This window comes from Drosophila obscura, unplaced genomic scaffold (genome assembly GCF_018151105.1).
Source record: "Drosophila obscura isolate BZ-5 IFL unplaced genomic scaffold, ASM1815110v1 contig_73, whole genome shotgun sequence".
NCBI classification, from domain to species: Eukaryota; Metazoa; Arthropoda; class Insecta; order Diptera; family Drosophilidae; genus Drosophila; species Drosophila obscura.
Window position 1 is genome coordinate 4,065,337 of NW_024542865.1, and position 15,822 is coordinate 4,081,158.

General features: G+C 43.7%; 1 protein-coding gene across 1 annotated transcript in view; it reads right to left on the minus strand.

Annotated features, from left to right (window-relative positions):
* The window catches only part of LOC111065315, a 30,705-nt gene extending 22,316 nt beyond the window's left edge, over nucleotides 1-8,389 (minus strand). The window contains exons 1-2 of the mRNA XM_022353424.2: nucleotides 7,924-8,389; nucleotides 7,638-7,854 (exon numbers count right to left, since the gene is read on the minus strand). Coding sequence (XP_022209116.2) covers nucleotides 7,638-7,854; nucleotides 7,924-8,325 — 619 coding nt within the window. The 5' untranslated portion in view covers nucleotides 8,326-8,389. The remainder of the gene's footprint in view (nucleotides 1-7,637; nucleotides 7,855-7,923) is intronic.
* Nucleotides 8,390-15,822: the final 7,433 nt, after the last annotated feature.

Consider the following 15,822-nt stretch of genomic DNA (forward strand, 5'->3'; position numbering starts at 1 on the left):
TTATACAAATATCAATTAAGCACACAGCAAATACTAATTGTAATTGTGTGTATGTGCATGTGCATGTGTGTGTGTGTGTGTGTCAGCCACCACCAACCGGAAACAAGCAACCCACACACGGATCCAACCCCCAAACCCCCGAAAACACAAGCCCACTGGACTGTCATAAGGGCTGCTGCTGATGCTGCTGCTGCTGCTGCTGCTTGGAAGGCGGGCAAATTTTAATGAAAATTAAAAATTCAACATCAAAAGCAAGAAAAATGTAAGGAAGGCAAAGGCCCGACCCAAAAAGTACTCAGCCAACCCCACCCCCCTCCCCCCGCTACAGCTCCCACAAAAGAAGTGTTAATGTGTTATCTGATTTATTTATGTATAAGCCAAGTCCTATCTACCGCCCCCGCCTGCCCACCGCCTTCCTAATTTCCAGCACATATGTGTGTGCATGGAAAATTGCTTGAATTTGTGTAAAATCTCGTGACTTCAATTAAATTCCATTCGATACTCAAGGAATTTCGAGTGATCTGATGATGCGCAAGTAATTTCCGAAATTGGATACTGTATGAGCGAGCGGAGTGTGCCACCAGCAAACAGACAAACAAATGCGATGAGTACTCATGTACACAAATGCAAACACATGTCTGTCTCTCTGTCTGTCTGTCTGTCGGTATATATCGGGTGTCTGTACATTTGTATTAAATCAAATTTTAATTGCGCATACTTGTCCCTCGGCAAATATTTGCAACGCTCGCTCGCCACCGCCTTTGACTCTGGTCTCTGCCACTGCCACTGGTCTCTGCCACTGCCACTGCCACTGCCACGAGCATTGCTCTGGTACGTGATTCTCCCACTCCCACTCCCACTCCCTGCCCTGACTTGCTGCGCTGAGACTTGCTGAGGTCTGTTCGACTTTGGCCAAGCCAAAATATTTTAGCGACAAGGAATTTAAGGCCAACAGCCAAACAACCAAACAACCAACCAGACAACAAACACACACACACACACACACAGAGCTTGCCAAAGCTTGGCAAACAAACATTATGAGCAAACAGACAAACAAAGAACAAAGAAGAAAATTATATAGCAAAAAAAAATAAAGCAAAAAGCAAAAACAAAACCAAAAACAAAACCAAAGAGATGCAGCAACAAATTAAGCTTTGAGACATGGCACAAAATGAGCGCATAGATTTCGGGCAGAACAAAGCTAAGAAAATGAAAGCTGCGATGCTCAAACGAATATTAAAATAGTAAAAATAAATTTATATATTTTTAAAATACAGCCAGCGCCTGGCGAAATCCACTACGAAGCCTGCACTTCAAGCAGACACTGCCACAGATTGACTGACAATTTTATTTCTACAGTTTAATTGCCGATTAATGTGGTTTTGGGATCTGCACTCTGCTGTCTGTCTGCTGCATTTAAACCATATTTAAATTCAGATTCTTAGACTGTCGCTTACGCAGCCAAACTAATTTTTAAGGTGTTGCCCAAGCCTCCTGCTTTGGTGTGGTTACGTTGCCAATTGGTAACAGACCAAACCGAAATGGAAACACAAAAAATACACTAACTTTGGTTAGTGAGGGCCACCCAACCTAAGCTCCGCAACTGCCTCTGCCTCTTGCCACACAGCCAGCGCAGGTGGGTGGATGGTTGGGTGGTTGGGTGACTTCTTGCCCTGGCTTATGCCCGCCCAACTTCTGTTAATGCCTAAATAAGTAGAAAATTCTGCCCTCGGCCCCCAGCCCTCTGGCTCTGGTGCTCAGGGCCGCACACAAAAGTATCTAAGCGGCTGCCTCCTAGGAAATCTGTCAAATGTCAGTGGCAGCAGCGTGCGCGGCAACGTTGACGTTGGCTCATTAAAAAACGAACTTGTCCTTCGACTCCCATCCAAATTCACAGCCCAACAGCCGCTTGCCGCTTGTCGCTTTGGGGGCTGTAGTTGACACCTGGCCAAAAACTTTTGTCTGTGTCTGTGCCACCTCTTGGCTCCTGGCTTGGTTTTAGCCCGGCACAAAATGGCGGCTTGGGCTGCAACCATTTTGGGCTGTACTTTGCTGGGTGTTTATCACATTGCTGCTATTAATTAAGCTTAACGAGGTTACCGTTCGCAACCACACCCCTGCCCCAGCTAGGCATACCCGGTATAAAGGACGTAGACGGCGCCGCGGAGGCGGAGACCTGACATCTTAGTGCGGCAAACTTCATAATGAAATTTCACCTTCATCTCATTAAAAGTCTTGAGCATTTTTTGGGCCGCCAAAGAGCCAGTAAATTGATGCGTGTCCGTGGAAAAGGGTTGGGTTCCCAGCAACACTCAACTCTCAATTCAGAACTCAGCCACGCCCAGTTCCGCCAAGAGCTAAGAGCCACAGCCCCCGTACAGTGGGCTGACGGGCTGACTGACTTGGCTGGCTTGCCTGTTGCCAACGCTGCAGCGCTGGGGCGCATATTTAATTTTTAATGAAGTTTAATGGATGCCGGAAGCTTTAAAGAAAAAAGCAACTGAACAACTCATGAACTGAGCAACTCAGGAACTAAGCAAATGAGATGGCCACCCAGGCACCAGGCACCAGGCACCAGGCACCAGGCAACAGGCGAGGCAAAGCGAAGCCAGCTAGCGACCGCCCTGAAATGTATGCTACAATATTTACTTCGAGCTGTGGCTGCTGAATGCTACAGCGGATATTACTGCTGCTGCTCCTGTTGCTCCTGTTGCTGCTTGCTGCTATTGCTGTTGCTTTTGCTGGTGTGGTTGCAGTTCCTAGGCTCATAGCTGCTTAGGCTTAGGCTTAGGCTCATAGTGCCAGTATATATGTTTGTTTTTCTATATAAATTATATATAGCTATGCTTGGGTTAGTTCCTTATTTTATTGTTAATTTTACTAATACAAAAAGAAGCTGCTTGAAATGCGTAAATATATTCGAGACTCAATCCACTTGCAACCAACTGATTGTCATTGATTTTGTTGGGACAGGCAGACGGCCATCTCGCTCACTTGTCATGAGAGTTGGGCAAAACATAGAGAGACAGAGAGAGCCACGGGACGGATCATACTTTATGAAACAAAACTTTTGCCATCACAGGAAGAATGGAAAGAAAATTTTAATGCTCTAACTCTTTTTGGGCACAGCAACAAATACTCTTTGAGGATCGGTTATAGCATACTTCATTTCGTTTTATGTGTATACTAATTTGCAATAATTTGCAATAATTTTACGTTGATTTCTCGCCTCTAGATTCCGTTTTCCAGCACACAGCTCAACGCTTCTATCGAGATTTTGCAACCATTCCAGCTCAAAGGACAATCAGCTAATGCATTACATACGTTTCGGATGCAAGGAATGTTGTAGCCCAATGTGCCGCACCACTGCAGACAAACAGTCAGACAAACAGCATACATTTGCCCAAAAATGCAAGTAAATATCTACGGCTGAGTGTCCGGCTGCTCTGCTGACTCCACATAACTCTCCCTTGTCTCCATTTGTTGAGGGGTGGGGCGGGGCGGGGCTTTGAGGGCTAAACTGAGCAATAAGCAGGCAATAATCACTTGCAGTTAATTAACATATTATCGCAAATGCAGCTGCAGTTGCAGCAGCAGCAGCAGCAGCAACAATTGCAACAAGAAGGCTTAGATGTTGCTGCTGCTGTTGCTGTTGCTGCAGCTGATGCACTTTGGTAATGCACTTCAAAGTGCTTACACATCAATGCAACGGGCGGCCCAGCCCTCTCATTTACATGCATATAGCATATACAGCAACAATAATTACATGTGCCGGATCCCCCCCCCCCATCACACAGCCGCCGCTTGTGCTCACCCCCCTTAAGCAATCTCTTTCAGGCCCATGCCCCGGCGGTGGCAGCATCCAAGTGATTGTAATTCATTAGTAGACAACAACCAAATGCATTTCCCATGTGCCTGTGTGTTCGTAGCTCTGTAGCTGTAGCTGTAGCTGTATCTGTGTCTGTATCTGTGTGTGGATTATGCAGTTTCCGCTTCAATGCAGCTGCAGCTGCAGTTCCAGTTCCACACTCCCACTGTTGCACGGTTGCACGGCTGTACGGTTGCACGGTGCAGTGTTGATGCAATTGCAGCTGCTGATGCCGCCATTTTATCTAATTGCGTTGCCATCACTTCCACACTGCCTCCCTCTCTCTCAGCGCCCCTTTCCTATGTCTCCTCAAACTCCCTCTTTAATACGCATACGCCGCGTGGTCCATATCATTAAAATTACGAGTGCTGCACACCAACAAAAAAAAAAGCAGCAATAAAAGGAAAAATGCTGTGTAGCCAAGGCGCAGCGAGGGTGGGCACAGAAGTTGGCGGCAGGCAGTAAGAAATGTTTTATTGATGGATTTTAATCACTTCAAGTAGTGCAAAGTTTGAGCTGACCGTTGAGTTTTTAAGCAGAATTCTATTCGGTATTGAACTGCAAATTAAGGCATTAATTCCGTGTACCATATCACTCGCAGTTAGACAAAAATATAGCTCTGTTCTGCTGCAGCTATAACGTAGTCCAGTCTGGGTCTCTCTGGGTAGACCCTCATCTCTAACGCTTCTTTTCTGATCGGCCCTCATAAATTTGTTGCATAGCTGGGCGGTGCGGAGCGAGCGCATTGGAGTGTCTGCAGCCTTGACAACTGCAAGTGGCATTAGTTGTAGCCAAAGCCCAAGCGGACAGACGGCAACGGCCAATGCCAATGGGCAGCAACGAACAACAATTACAATTGCAGGCTTTGCATTACTTTTTCCTAGTACAAGGGATTTGCATTTGTTTGCTAATTGAAATTAAGCAAATAATGCAGAAGGAGGGCAGGCATCCCCAAATGCTGCCAGAGATGCAAACAGAGAGAGAGAGAGAGAGAGAGAGAGCAAAAATGTGGGGTGTGGAGTGCGGGGTACTTGACCCACGTAATCCTTTTGTAGCGCATTAAAACAAGAAGGGTCCCCAGAAAGACAAAAAAAAAAAAAAAATAGAAAAAAAAAAGAAAAACCAGAAAATAAAATAGAAATGGTGAAAGGGTTCTGCCTGGCTGGGTTAAATAATTTAAATCCATTTGTAGAACATTTGATGCTGCCTCTTGGCAATTGTCACGCCGCCGCCCCAGCCCCAGCCCCAGCCCCAGCTCCAGCCCCAAGCCCACCGTCAGATAATTAGTAAGGAAAAAGCAACGAAACCCAAAAAGAGATCCCCATAATCAAATGTTTAAAAAAAGATTTGCCAAAGTAAATCCCAAGGAATTATTTGCCACTTGAAACGTTTAAAAATGTCAAACAAGTTTCATGGATGGCTGCTTGGATGGCTGCTCGGATGGATGGATGGATGGATGGATGGATGGTAGAGGCCGTAGTCGAAGCTGATGCTGATGAGGGTGCCCCAAAAGACGACGCGACTGTGACCCCGCTGCCCTCTCCCCCCAAAAACAAAAAAAAAGCAATCTCTCGCCTTTTGAGGGGTCAGACAAACTTAATGAGCAAATTGTCAAATGCCGCGGCAAAGCGAGCACTTAGACATGCCCGGGAACACCCTACCATACACCCCCCTACCCCACGCCACAGGAAAAGAAAAATAACTTGGTGAAAGCGGAGACCCCGATAAAGCTGCATAGCAAAATGGAAAAGTACAAAGTTGTCGCTGTTGTTAGCCATGTTTTGTTGGGGATTTGAATAAACAGTTACGCTGATTTAATTTGGCCAGCAAAAAATATACAACAACGAAAAAAAATTCTAAGAAAAAACGAAGAAGAAGGAAAACCGAAAAGCGAGAAAAATGATGATGTGGGCTGGCAGGGCGGAGGGGCGAATTCTATCACAGTATGTTGTCTGTCACCCTCGATTTGATTTTTAAATTGCGTTCGTGATAAATTGACGAAATGAACAGCAATAACGCCCCGAGAGCCCCCCCCCCTACCCAGTAGCAACAACAACAGCAGCAGCACCAACCCCCCCCATACCCCCAAACACGAAAAAAAAATCTCAAACAAAATTGACAACTGTCAAGACTGTCTGCTGTCTGAACGCCACCGCCGCCGACGCTGCTGCCAATCCACAGAGGCATCGCCGATCTGCCACTCCCCCCCCCCCCCACCACACAGTAGACATATAAAAATTAACTACAGACTACTTATCTTATTTGTTGATGCCAGAGCGTCGAGTCATGAGTCGCAGTCGCAGTCGCAGGACAGGGCACAGGAACAGCCGATGGAATCCCCAGGAGCAGCGCCAACAAAAAGTTTGTCAGCGGCTTTTGATGTCTCTCTCTCTCTCTCTCTTTTTTTTATGAGAGTTCCTGAGTGTGTGTGGGTGTCTGCGAGTGTGTGGGTGTGACAATATGCGATGACAGGGCAGGAAGTAAGCAATCAACTCTCCCACTGATATTCCAAATGGAAATGACCAAAAGCGAAGCAGACAAAGCTAAAGAAAAGGCTCTTGAGGCGGCTCATATGATGACTATTATCAATACCGTTACTTTCCGCATAGCTTTGCAGCATTATTTATGTCTCAGATCGAAGTAAATTAACTTCAATATTACACCGAAAGTACAACAGTTTTATTTGTTTTTTTTATTGGTAGTTTTAGCTTTAGATAGACCTACCATCCAATGCACCATCGCAGAGTATGCAATGGGGTAGTGTTTGTGCACAAGATCCTGCTCGGGATTGGGACTATCAGTTCCCTTTAGACCCGTACTTTGAAACTATGCCCAGCATGAGCCGTTCCGAGTGCTATGTCATTATTAATAGTTCCATATCCCCCGAAATGTCCCTTAAAATCATAGCACTTAATATCTACCATTATTTGAATTTAACAAATATATAAGACTTTTATATATTTTTTTTTTTGTTCCTCTTCCTATCTGTATTTATCCTTACTTATATTATTAACATATTCCATAATGAAAAGCATAATTGCAAATAATTGATAATAAATAAAATTAATAAAAAATAAATAGTCTTGAGCCACTGAGCTTTTTCAGCAGCTGTTTGAAGTTTGAAGCAAAGAGTCAAGCTTTGTTAAGTGCAAAATATGTGATGTATTGTGGTCTATTATAGCGGTCGAACAGCAGTGAAAGATTCGAGTCAAGTGGATAGGATCCACGCCAGACGATGTCAAATTGAAGGCGATGTGCGAGAAGTGTGCGAGAAGATTCAGACTAATTCAGCGTCAACAATAATGCAATAATACCCCAATAAAAGCGAGTGTGCGACAGATCGAAAGAGCGAAAGAAAGACGCGAGATATATACCTATATAGAGCGCGTTTTGTATGTTTGTAATATGTAATATAAAATATGTGACGATAGAAGTAAGAGACCAACCAGATCAAGACTATTTGCGAGGGCAGAAGGGGCCGAACTGTCCGTGCCCCAGGCGATGCTTAGACTAGAGCCCGAGAGAGAGAGAGAAACAAAGCAAGGCGCGAGATGAAGAGACGGAAAAACTATTGCATAGCCTGCTGCCCTGCGTATATGTGGATATGTGACTAAAAACAAAGTACAGTGAACAGAGCAAGCAACGAACCATAACAGAATTTACTTTACTGCTGGCACACCACTGGCTGTGGTCTATGTACCACTGGCCAGTATTTGGCTCAAGACTTTTTGCGTTTAAAGATCTCAGATTTCATTGCGTAGTTACTCACCTCTGCCGCTCCTGCCCACAAATCGCAGATCATTGAACTTGGCCACCTGATTCTTCATGACCGCCGTACAGTTGCGCAGCTCACCACAGAAATTCTCATCGTTGCCCGCCCGAATGGTGACTATGGTGCCGTCCATGACCTCGCCCAAGGCCAGCACCTTGAAGGCAATCGGCAGCGTTTTGTTTGAACGCCAATGCGTGGGCAATGTGGTGCAGACCTTAAATCAATTATAGGTTTATTAATTATACATATTATACAGTTATTGCTTAGCCTACTGGCTGCTTACCACATGGGGTGAGCCCGTCTTGACCAGCTCGCCGGGATGCTCGGCGAGCAGGACGTCGACGGTGCGCTCGATGAGATTCTCTGGTGTCAGATATGGACTGGTATCCACGGGTTTTGTCTTGGCATTATTATTACTGCTATTATTGTTGTTGTTGTTGTTGTTGTTTGTGGTACTATTGTTGTTGTTGTTATTATTGGAGGAAGACTCTGCATTGCGCCGCTTCGTGGTGCTGCCCGTTGTGGTTGTTGCTGTTGGAGTCGTTTGCTGTTGGTGTTGCTGTTGCTGCTGCTGCTGCTGTTGCTGTTGTTGTTGGTGTAACTGTTGGTGAAGCTGTTGATGCTGCTGCTGCTGCTGCTGTATTTGATTTGAGGTGGTCGAACTGACCTCAGCAGAAATGTGCATTATTGCAGCTGCAAGGTATTCAGTGTTGCCTCTCGTTTCAGCTTTGAATACGTCCTATCCGGCTGTACTGCTGTTGCTGTTGCTGCTGCTGTTGCTGCTGCTGCTGCTGACGGTTTTTTGGTTTTTTTTTGGTTTGATTTCAATGTTGCCTCAAAGAGTCGACGCTTTCAATCCGATCATTGTCAGCTCATTTGGTCAATCTGGAAAATAAATGTGAATGCAAATGATTCGTGTGGGCTGTTCTTTCAAATGAAATGCACTGGAAAACAACTTTAAGAACGTTTCTTTTGTTGCAATAAAATATTTTACTGTTGGCTGGATTTCTGTCTCTCAAAATAAGAAAAAAAAATTAAAAATTAAATATTTTTAATTAATTAAGCAATAAAAGTGATAGCAAATGGATCCTTAATGCAATTTTCACTATTAACAAACTTCACACTTCGCAAAAGCTTTGTAGAAATCTTTTTTTGGAATACGCCCAGTGAGAATCATAATTTTTTTTTTTTTTTGTTGGTTCTGCAATATCCTCTTTTGTTCATTTCCTTCTTTGTTTTCACATTCGCTGCCCGCATAAGTAGGCAGCTATTTTTTTGTATATTTTTTATGCTGTCGCTGTCATCGACAACAACTCAATTATTATTGCACTTTCAACCAGTACAGAATCGGTGGCAGTTGCTGTATCTGCAACTGCATCTGCATCGGCAACTCCACCTGCATTTTGTCTCTGAATATGGCCACAGGCGACATGGACTGAAACGAACCCGAAACCGATACCAAAACCAAAACCAAATCAAACCAAACCGAACCGAACCGCACACCTTTGCGCACAATTTGCATTTAAGCCGCCATCGGCGAGAGCAGCTCAATTAAATATTAAAAAATCATAACCAATAATGATGAAGAGCTGAATGGGAGTTAAAAAAAAAAAAAACACACACACACAAAATGAGTATGAGTCGCTGACGATGACGATGAAATGGAGTCAGCTGAGCCGTAGGCCAATGCATAAACTAAGATGTATGACGGCATCTGTTCCGTGCCGCATGCGAAACAAAAACAACAGAGAAAAAAAAAACACACACACAAAAAAAAAAAAAAAGTTCATTTCATGTTCGTCAAATGGGGAAAAAAGAGAGAGAGAAAAATTATCGAAAGCGCCAGCTGTTGCCAGCCTGTGTTTGGCCACCAAAAAATCAACAATGCTCGCTGTCCCCAACACACACAGATGCCCATACACTTCTCGTGCATGTAGTGGAGGGTGTGGTGGGGTGGTAGCTCTTGTATAAATAAAAATCATTTGCAGGACCCAACCAGTCGCGTTTGGTTTTCGCTACGTTATTTTTTACCAACTACTTTTCGTATTAACTCGTTTAAGGGCATACAAACTTTGCCCAGACGTTTGTCAGGAGCAGTGAGAAGAAATAGAGTTTTGAATGCAAAAATAATAGAAGCAAAATAAGGATACAAAGATAACATATATATTTATATATGACATGCATTTTAGTTGCAGAAGATTGATAAATCTGTGCAAAAGCTGAGATCGTTCTTCGGTAACTCCAAGTGGAAATATTTCTTCATTTATTTGAATTGACAGCATGGATCGACAGTATTAACTGGCTGCTCGATTTATAGTTTTCAATAAGGAAGAAAAACACCAACGAGTAAAACATTATTCTTAGGAGAAAACTAATTTTACTACTCGCTGGAACTGCTGAAGTGCCAGTTGGAATACATTTTCTTGTAGCTATGTATTTAAATATGTCAGACATACGAAAGATCAGCTTAAATCGATCACAGATCACTTGATCCTTTGCTTTAGAGATCCAATTACTTATGCGTAGATATGCAAGTGTATTTAAAGCTTCGGACCATTAGAAGGCACTCCTTTTCCCCATGTTTTGTGCTGTAGAACCAAGTGTTGCCTGTTCATATACACACACACATACACGCACACACATGTGCAATCTGTAGTTCAAATGTATTCACTTTTTTACAACTTCCGCTTTGAAATGTACAAATATACATATGCATATATCTACATATATGTATGTGCACATTTGTATATTTATATATATTTTTTTATTTATTTTTTTCTGCAGCTGTATGCAGCTATCCGGCCAAATGAGCTGGCCAAGCGACTATGTGGCGACATATGTGGCCACAGATACGAGAGACAATGCCAGCGGACTGGGATCGGAGTGAGAGCAGCAGCAGCAGCAGCAGAAGGTGGTCCATATAATTGGTTAACAAACAAGTTGGTTGGCGGGGCTAGCCACACAATTAGATCAACAAATGCAAATGAACTTTTGTGGCAAAATAACTGAATTAGTCCGTCAGGTTAGAGCACAGCAGCAAGAAAAATGCAAGTTCATGCCAAATGATAATATAAGCAAACAAATCATAAATTGCTCCATATTAATATTACAAAGTTAATACGAAAGGATGCTAAAATAAGTCACAAATGATTTTGGCTTTTAATTTTCAACTGATTTAAGCTAAATCTTGGCAGAGTGCGAGTGTACGGAGTTTACTGCAATCGGCTTAAATCACGTGTAAAATATACGCATAATAAATTGTCTTAACGATCTGCAAGATCCTGACATACTTTGACCGGCTAACCTTTTTTTAGTTCTCTTTAAATTGATAAGACTTTCAGCATTGAGCTGGCGATCAGTTTTCTATACAACTGAATTATGATGGGTAATAAGAAGAACCAAATGAATAAAAAAAATTGTTATATGTAAGTAATAATAATAAAAGTTAGATGAGTTATTATAATAAAAAAATAGTTTATGCTTTTCGGTGATTAAATACTTTTGATAATATCACTAGACATTTTTTGAGCGTTCTAAAAAGAATAAAAACTGAAGTAACCCTTCGGTTTTATTCCGGTGATCCTTGGATTAAGTTTAATCAAAAAATTACAGTCTTAAAGGTTTTAATAATGTCATAATATGATTACGTCATAAAACAATCAAAGTTTTAGCTCTTGAGCAGCTCTCTGCATATCCACCATAGCTGTATCGTGCCTCAAGTGTCGCCCATCATAATGACTGATGATCCCGGTGCCTGTACACATAATGAATCCAATGTTAAGTTCTTAAATATTTCTCTAAATCTACCCATTGATCTTAAGTATATTATCACATAATTTCACTTAATTTTTGACCCTTTTTGCTTGACCAAAGAAATACTCTCAACGAAGACCACATTATTTATTTTGTTGTTTGCTCCTTCGACTTACATTTCGTGATATCTTTTGTCCGCACTGGTCCGAAACACTTGTTATCGGTTAAGATTGTATTTGACTTGATAAAAATTCCTCTCCAACGATTTTTATGAGGTTTCCCTTTCGGTTGGAGCACAAGAAACACTTGAAAAAAATGATTTAATTTTGTGGAACTCTTTTAAAATAAGTATCAATATTCAGAATGAATCATGAGGCTGTGGGGGATCTATGAGAATTTATCGAGCACACGGCACACTAACACTGAAGACACTGGCACGCACACACACACACACACACACACGCACGCCTACACACACGTACAGGGCGAGAGAAAGAGAGAGAGCGAGCGAGCGAGAGCGGGAAATTGTGGCTGAGATTGAGACTGTGGATCTTTGGCTGTGGCTGAGAGACTGGCAACTCTGGCGATCGAATCAAACGACACGGAGATATTAAACTATTTTTTGCGGTAACCATGAACGCGACCACTACGAGCGGTTGGCAACGCCGACCACGGCGTCGCAGCGACGCCAGCCGCGACAGAGCAGAGGCAGCGAGCAACGAGGCAGCAGCCAACGACGAGGACGAGGACGAACGAGGACTAGGACGAGCTGGGGGCAGAATGTTAGCGACGCCTCATCATAATCATGGACGAAGGGTCCTGGGTCCGGGTCCAAGTCCACCCACTCCCACTGCCACTTCCGCAGCGCTGCTGCGACATTACCCCGCCCCCAAAATTGACGGCAGCAGCAGCCGCCTTCGTCTGCTGCTTCGTTTATATTATTTTTTTATTTTTTTGCTCCCGCTCTTGGGGTATATAATTCTTTCTTTCGTTTTTGGCTTAACATTTACCGCGAGAACCAGTAGCAGTGGTTTCTCCAAGGCAGCGACGCTGGCGCAGTAGTCGGCTGCGCAGCTGGCGCTGGCAGCGGCAACGGAAAGACGAAAAAGAAAAGCAAAAGCTTAGGCTAAGGCAAACGAAAAACCGAAAACCGAAAACCAAAACCAGAAAACGTCAACTGCACCACAAGCAGAAAGGCCGCAACGACATCTTCAAGTTGGTCCACCTCAACATTCACCACACCACCCACCCCACCCACCCACACACCCACACAGCCCCACAAACAGAGCAAGCAAGCAGCAGGTCCCACCCACTCCCAGCACAGGCCCAAGGAGCAGGCCCACCATTCAACTCAAGCTCAATTCGCGGCATAGAAAAATTGCGCTCAATTTTTTGGCGCACCTTTTGGACCCAAGGACTGGAAAAAATCTTGAGAGCACCAGAGAGGGTGAGTGCTGTCTTGAGTTGAGTTTTCCCCAGCTTTGGAAGGCGTTACGGAGTGGTGAACTTTCTCTCTGTGTGTGTGTACCCCCCGAGTACCCCCCCGCTTTTTTTTTGTTGCTGCTTATGAATTTCCATTAGAATTTTTTCTTAGCTCGCTTGCTGCGCGCAACCCCCATAAGAATTTTGTCTTGGAATTGACTCAAGCAGTGCAAAAAAATCTCAAACTTCGGCGCAAAGCAAAAAAAAAAAACAAAACAAAAAAAGGCTAGAGCGAAAGAAAGAAAGAAAGAAAGAAAAGAAAGTGGAAAGCAAAAGCGAAACGAGACGAGACGAGATGAGACGAAGCCAAGCCAACGCGGCTTTGCGGCAAGCCTCTAGCTAACCAGGAATTGCCGGCACCAGGAAAGAGAGAGAGAGCCGAGCCGAGCCGCGCCGCAGTGCAACAGAAAGAGAGAGTCTCAGCGCTGGGGCTGGCCGCACAGGAGCGAGTGAGAGAGGTGAAATCTTGCGGCTGCCATTTGCGGCCAAGAAGACGCAGTAGTAGTGTCCCCCACACCATCGCATGGGGGGGGCCCACCTAACCTTGAGTGAAAAATTGCAACCACATGAGGGTGGGGCAGAAGCAAGCACCGAGCACCGAGCACCGTGCCCCCCATGCCCCATGCCCCTCTCAGGGCGGAGTTTCCTTTTCGGTTCTTGACATTTCTTTTCGGATTCGGGCATTACTTTTCGTTTTGTTTTGTTTTGTTCTGGTTCTGGTTCTGTGCTGCTCTGCTCCTTTCGGTCGCTCAGCATATTAAGGATTCAACCCTCCTCCATTTTGCGGTTTTCTTCGCACCACGCGAAATATCCAAAAGATGCAAGAGGGAGGCGGTTGGCGGGTGGCGGGAGGCGGTCGTGCTACTGTGGTGGTAGTCGTGGTCTCCGTGGTGGTGGATGTGGATGTGGATGTGCATGTGTGTTTGTGTTTCTGTCAGTCGACGGTTGCGCAGCAGCTGAAGGGTGTCCTGTGTGTCCTGTGCCTGTGCCTGTGCCCGCCAGTGGTTGGGCATTATGAAACCGCAAGAATTATCATACGCTGCGGTCGATTACTATATCAAAACCCCTCTAATCAGGCAGCTCTGATGCTGACAGGCCGCTCCGCAACCACTATATGCCGGGCGGGTAACCGCAAGAGAGCCCCGCGGCCATCGACTTCTGGCCAACCAAAACTACGCGTTCCGCTCGAATTCTGGCAGCCAATGGGCGGATCTTGAGTCGCTCGCAAGGCGCGCTGCTCCAACAAAACCTTGGCAAAAGCCCACCGAGCCATGCAAAAATGGTGGAAAACCCAAAACGAGGCCAAAAGAGGTGCAGCCGGTAGAAAAAGTACAATGTTGCCTCCCCATTAAATATTTTTGCGCAAGTTGTCTTGTTTTCTTATAAACAATTTGCAGCATAAGTGAAATACCCAAAAAGAGTTTTTTATTTGTCAATTTAAATTAAAAAAAAGTATGTAAAAATAAATAAATATATAAGTAAATAAATCGTAGATCCTACACTGATTGATTAGTAGACTCACTGGCCTGCCATATTTATTTTTATAGGAATTGTTTTGTGTGTCTAATTTACCTTCAGCCTTTGTCCAGTACTTTTATTCAATTATTCTTCCATAAATTTAATTATATATGTCGTAAATGGCTGCAATATCTTTGTATAAACATGTTTACACAAGTCTCTCTTAGAAAGAACTTTATTTAAATCGATATTAAATAGGAACAATTTGATTCCATACACTCTAAGCTAGTACCATAATTGTCGCCATGTATTCATGGGTATACAAAAGTGTTCTGCACTTTACAGTGGCCACAATGTAACAAAGAATGACAATAAAATGTGAATGCAGTAATTATATTAATTTAATATAATATATATATAATATTTATTAATATATATTAAATATATTATGATAAAGTATTAAAAATGTATTTTCTTAAAGCGGAACCACCAATCTTTATGGTATATCAATCTAACCCCTCCCCAAAGACAGTGTCATTCCAATTAGGACATTTCTGCATATGTGAGTAGTGGGAATATATAGGTTTGTGTGCTTATCATTAGCCAAACACTCATGCACACTGACACACACACACACACACGGGGCTCATCGATAACATCCTTTCACAGACCAGCCCCCCCCCACACCCTTAAAACTGCCACTAGCCCAAGACCTGGTCTTGTGCCAGCCTCTGCAACAACAACAGAAGAAAACCAAGCCAATTAAAACGATAAACCAAAAATGCCCAGAGGCGTCAACCAAGAGGGTAAATAATAATGAGAACTGCAAGCGGCTGAACCAAGAACCAAGAACCAAGAAATTAAGGATCACTTTTTCAGGACGAAGCACCAAATACCCTTGCATATGCAACCGATAGAATATAGCTTCGAATTAAATACGAATAATATTTTCTGTCGATTCTACTCGTTCCTAATGGCAGCAATACGATAAAGATATTTCAGTGTTCCTACCTAAACCTATGGAACATCTAGTTTAAAAGATTAGATTTATTATTATTATATATTATATTATATTAATATATTATTATTTATATATTATATTATTATATAAATCAAATGAAGAAAACATCTACTTAGAGTATATTTTCTTTGTGTTTTATCAAACACTGCTGAATGCATCTGCGGTGTACGTGGAAATCATAGTGCCCCCCAACCCCCCCGCGCCGCCACTCTGGCCACTATGCAACGCCCCTCTTCCTGCAGCAGTCTATGCCCGCTGCCTGCGTCACCCAAGCGCTCAAGTGCCCGTAGTTAGAGGCAACAAAAGGCGTTCAAGTTGCAAGACCGCTAAGCAACGATCCACCAACAACCGCTGTACCCCCCACCCACACGAAAAACCCTACACCTCGTCTCTCCCTCTGCGGAGAGTGCGAAGGGGGTGGCAGGACAATTATGAAGCAAGTTGGTCCGCACTTCAAGGCAAAGAATG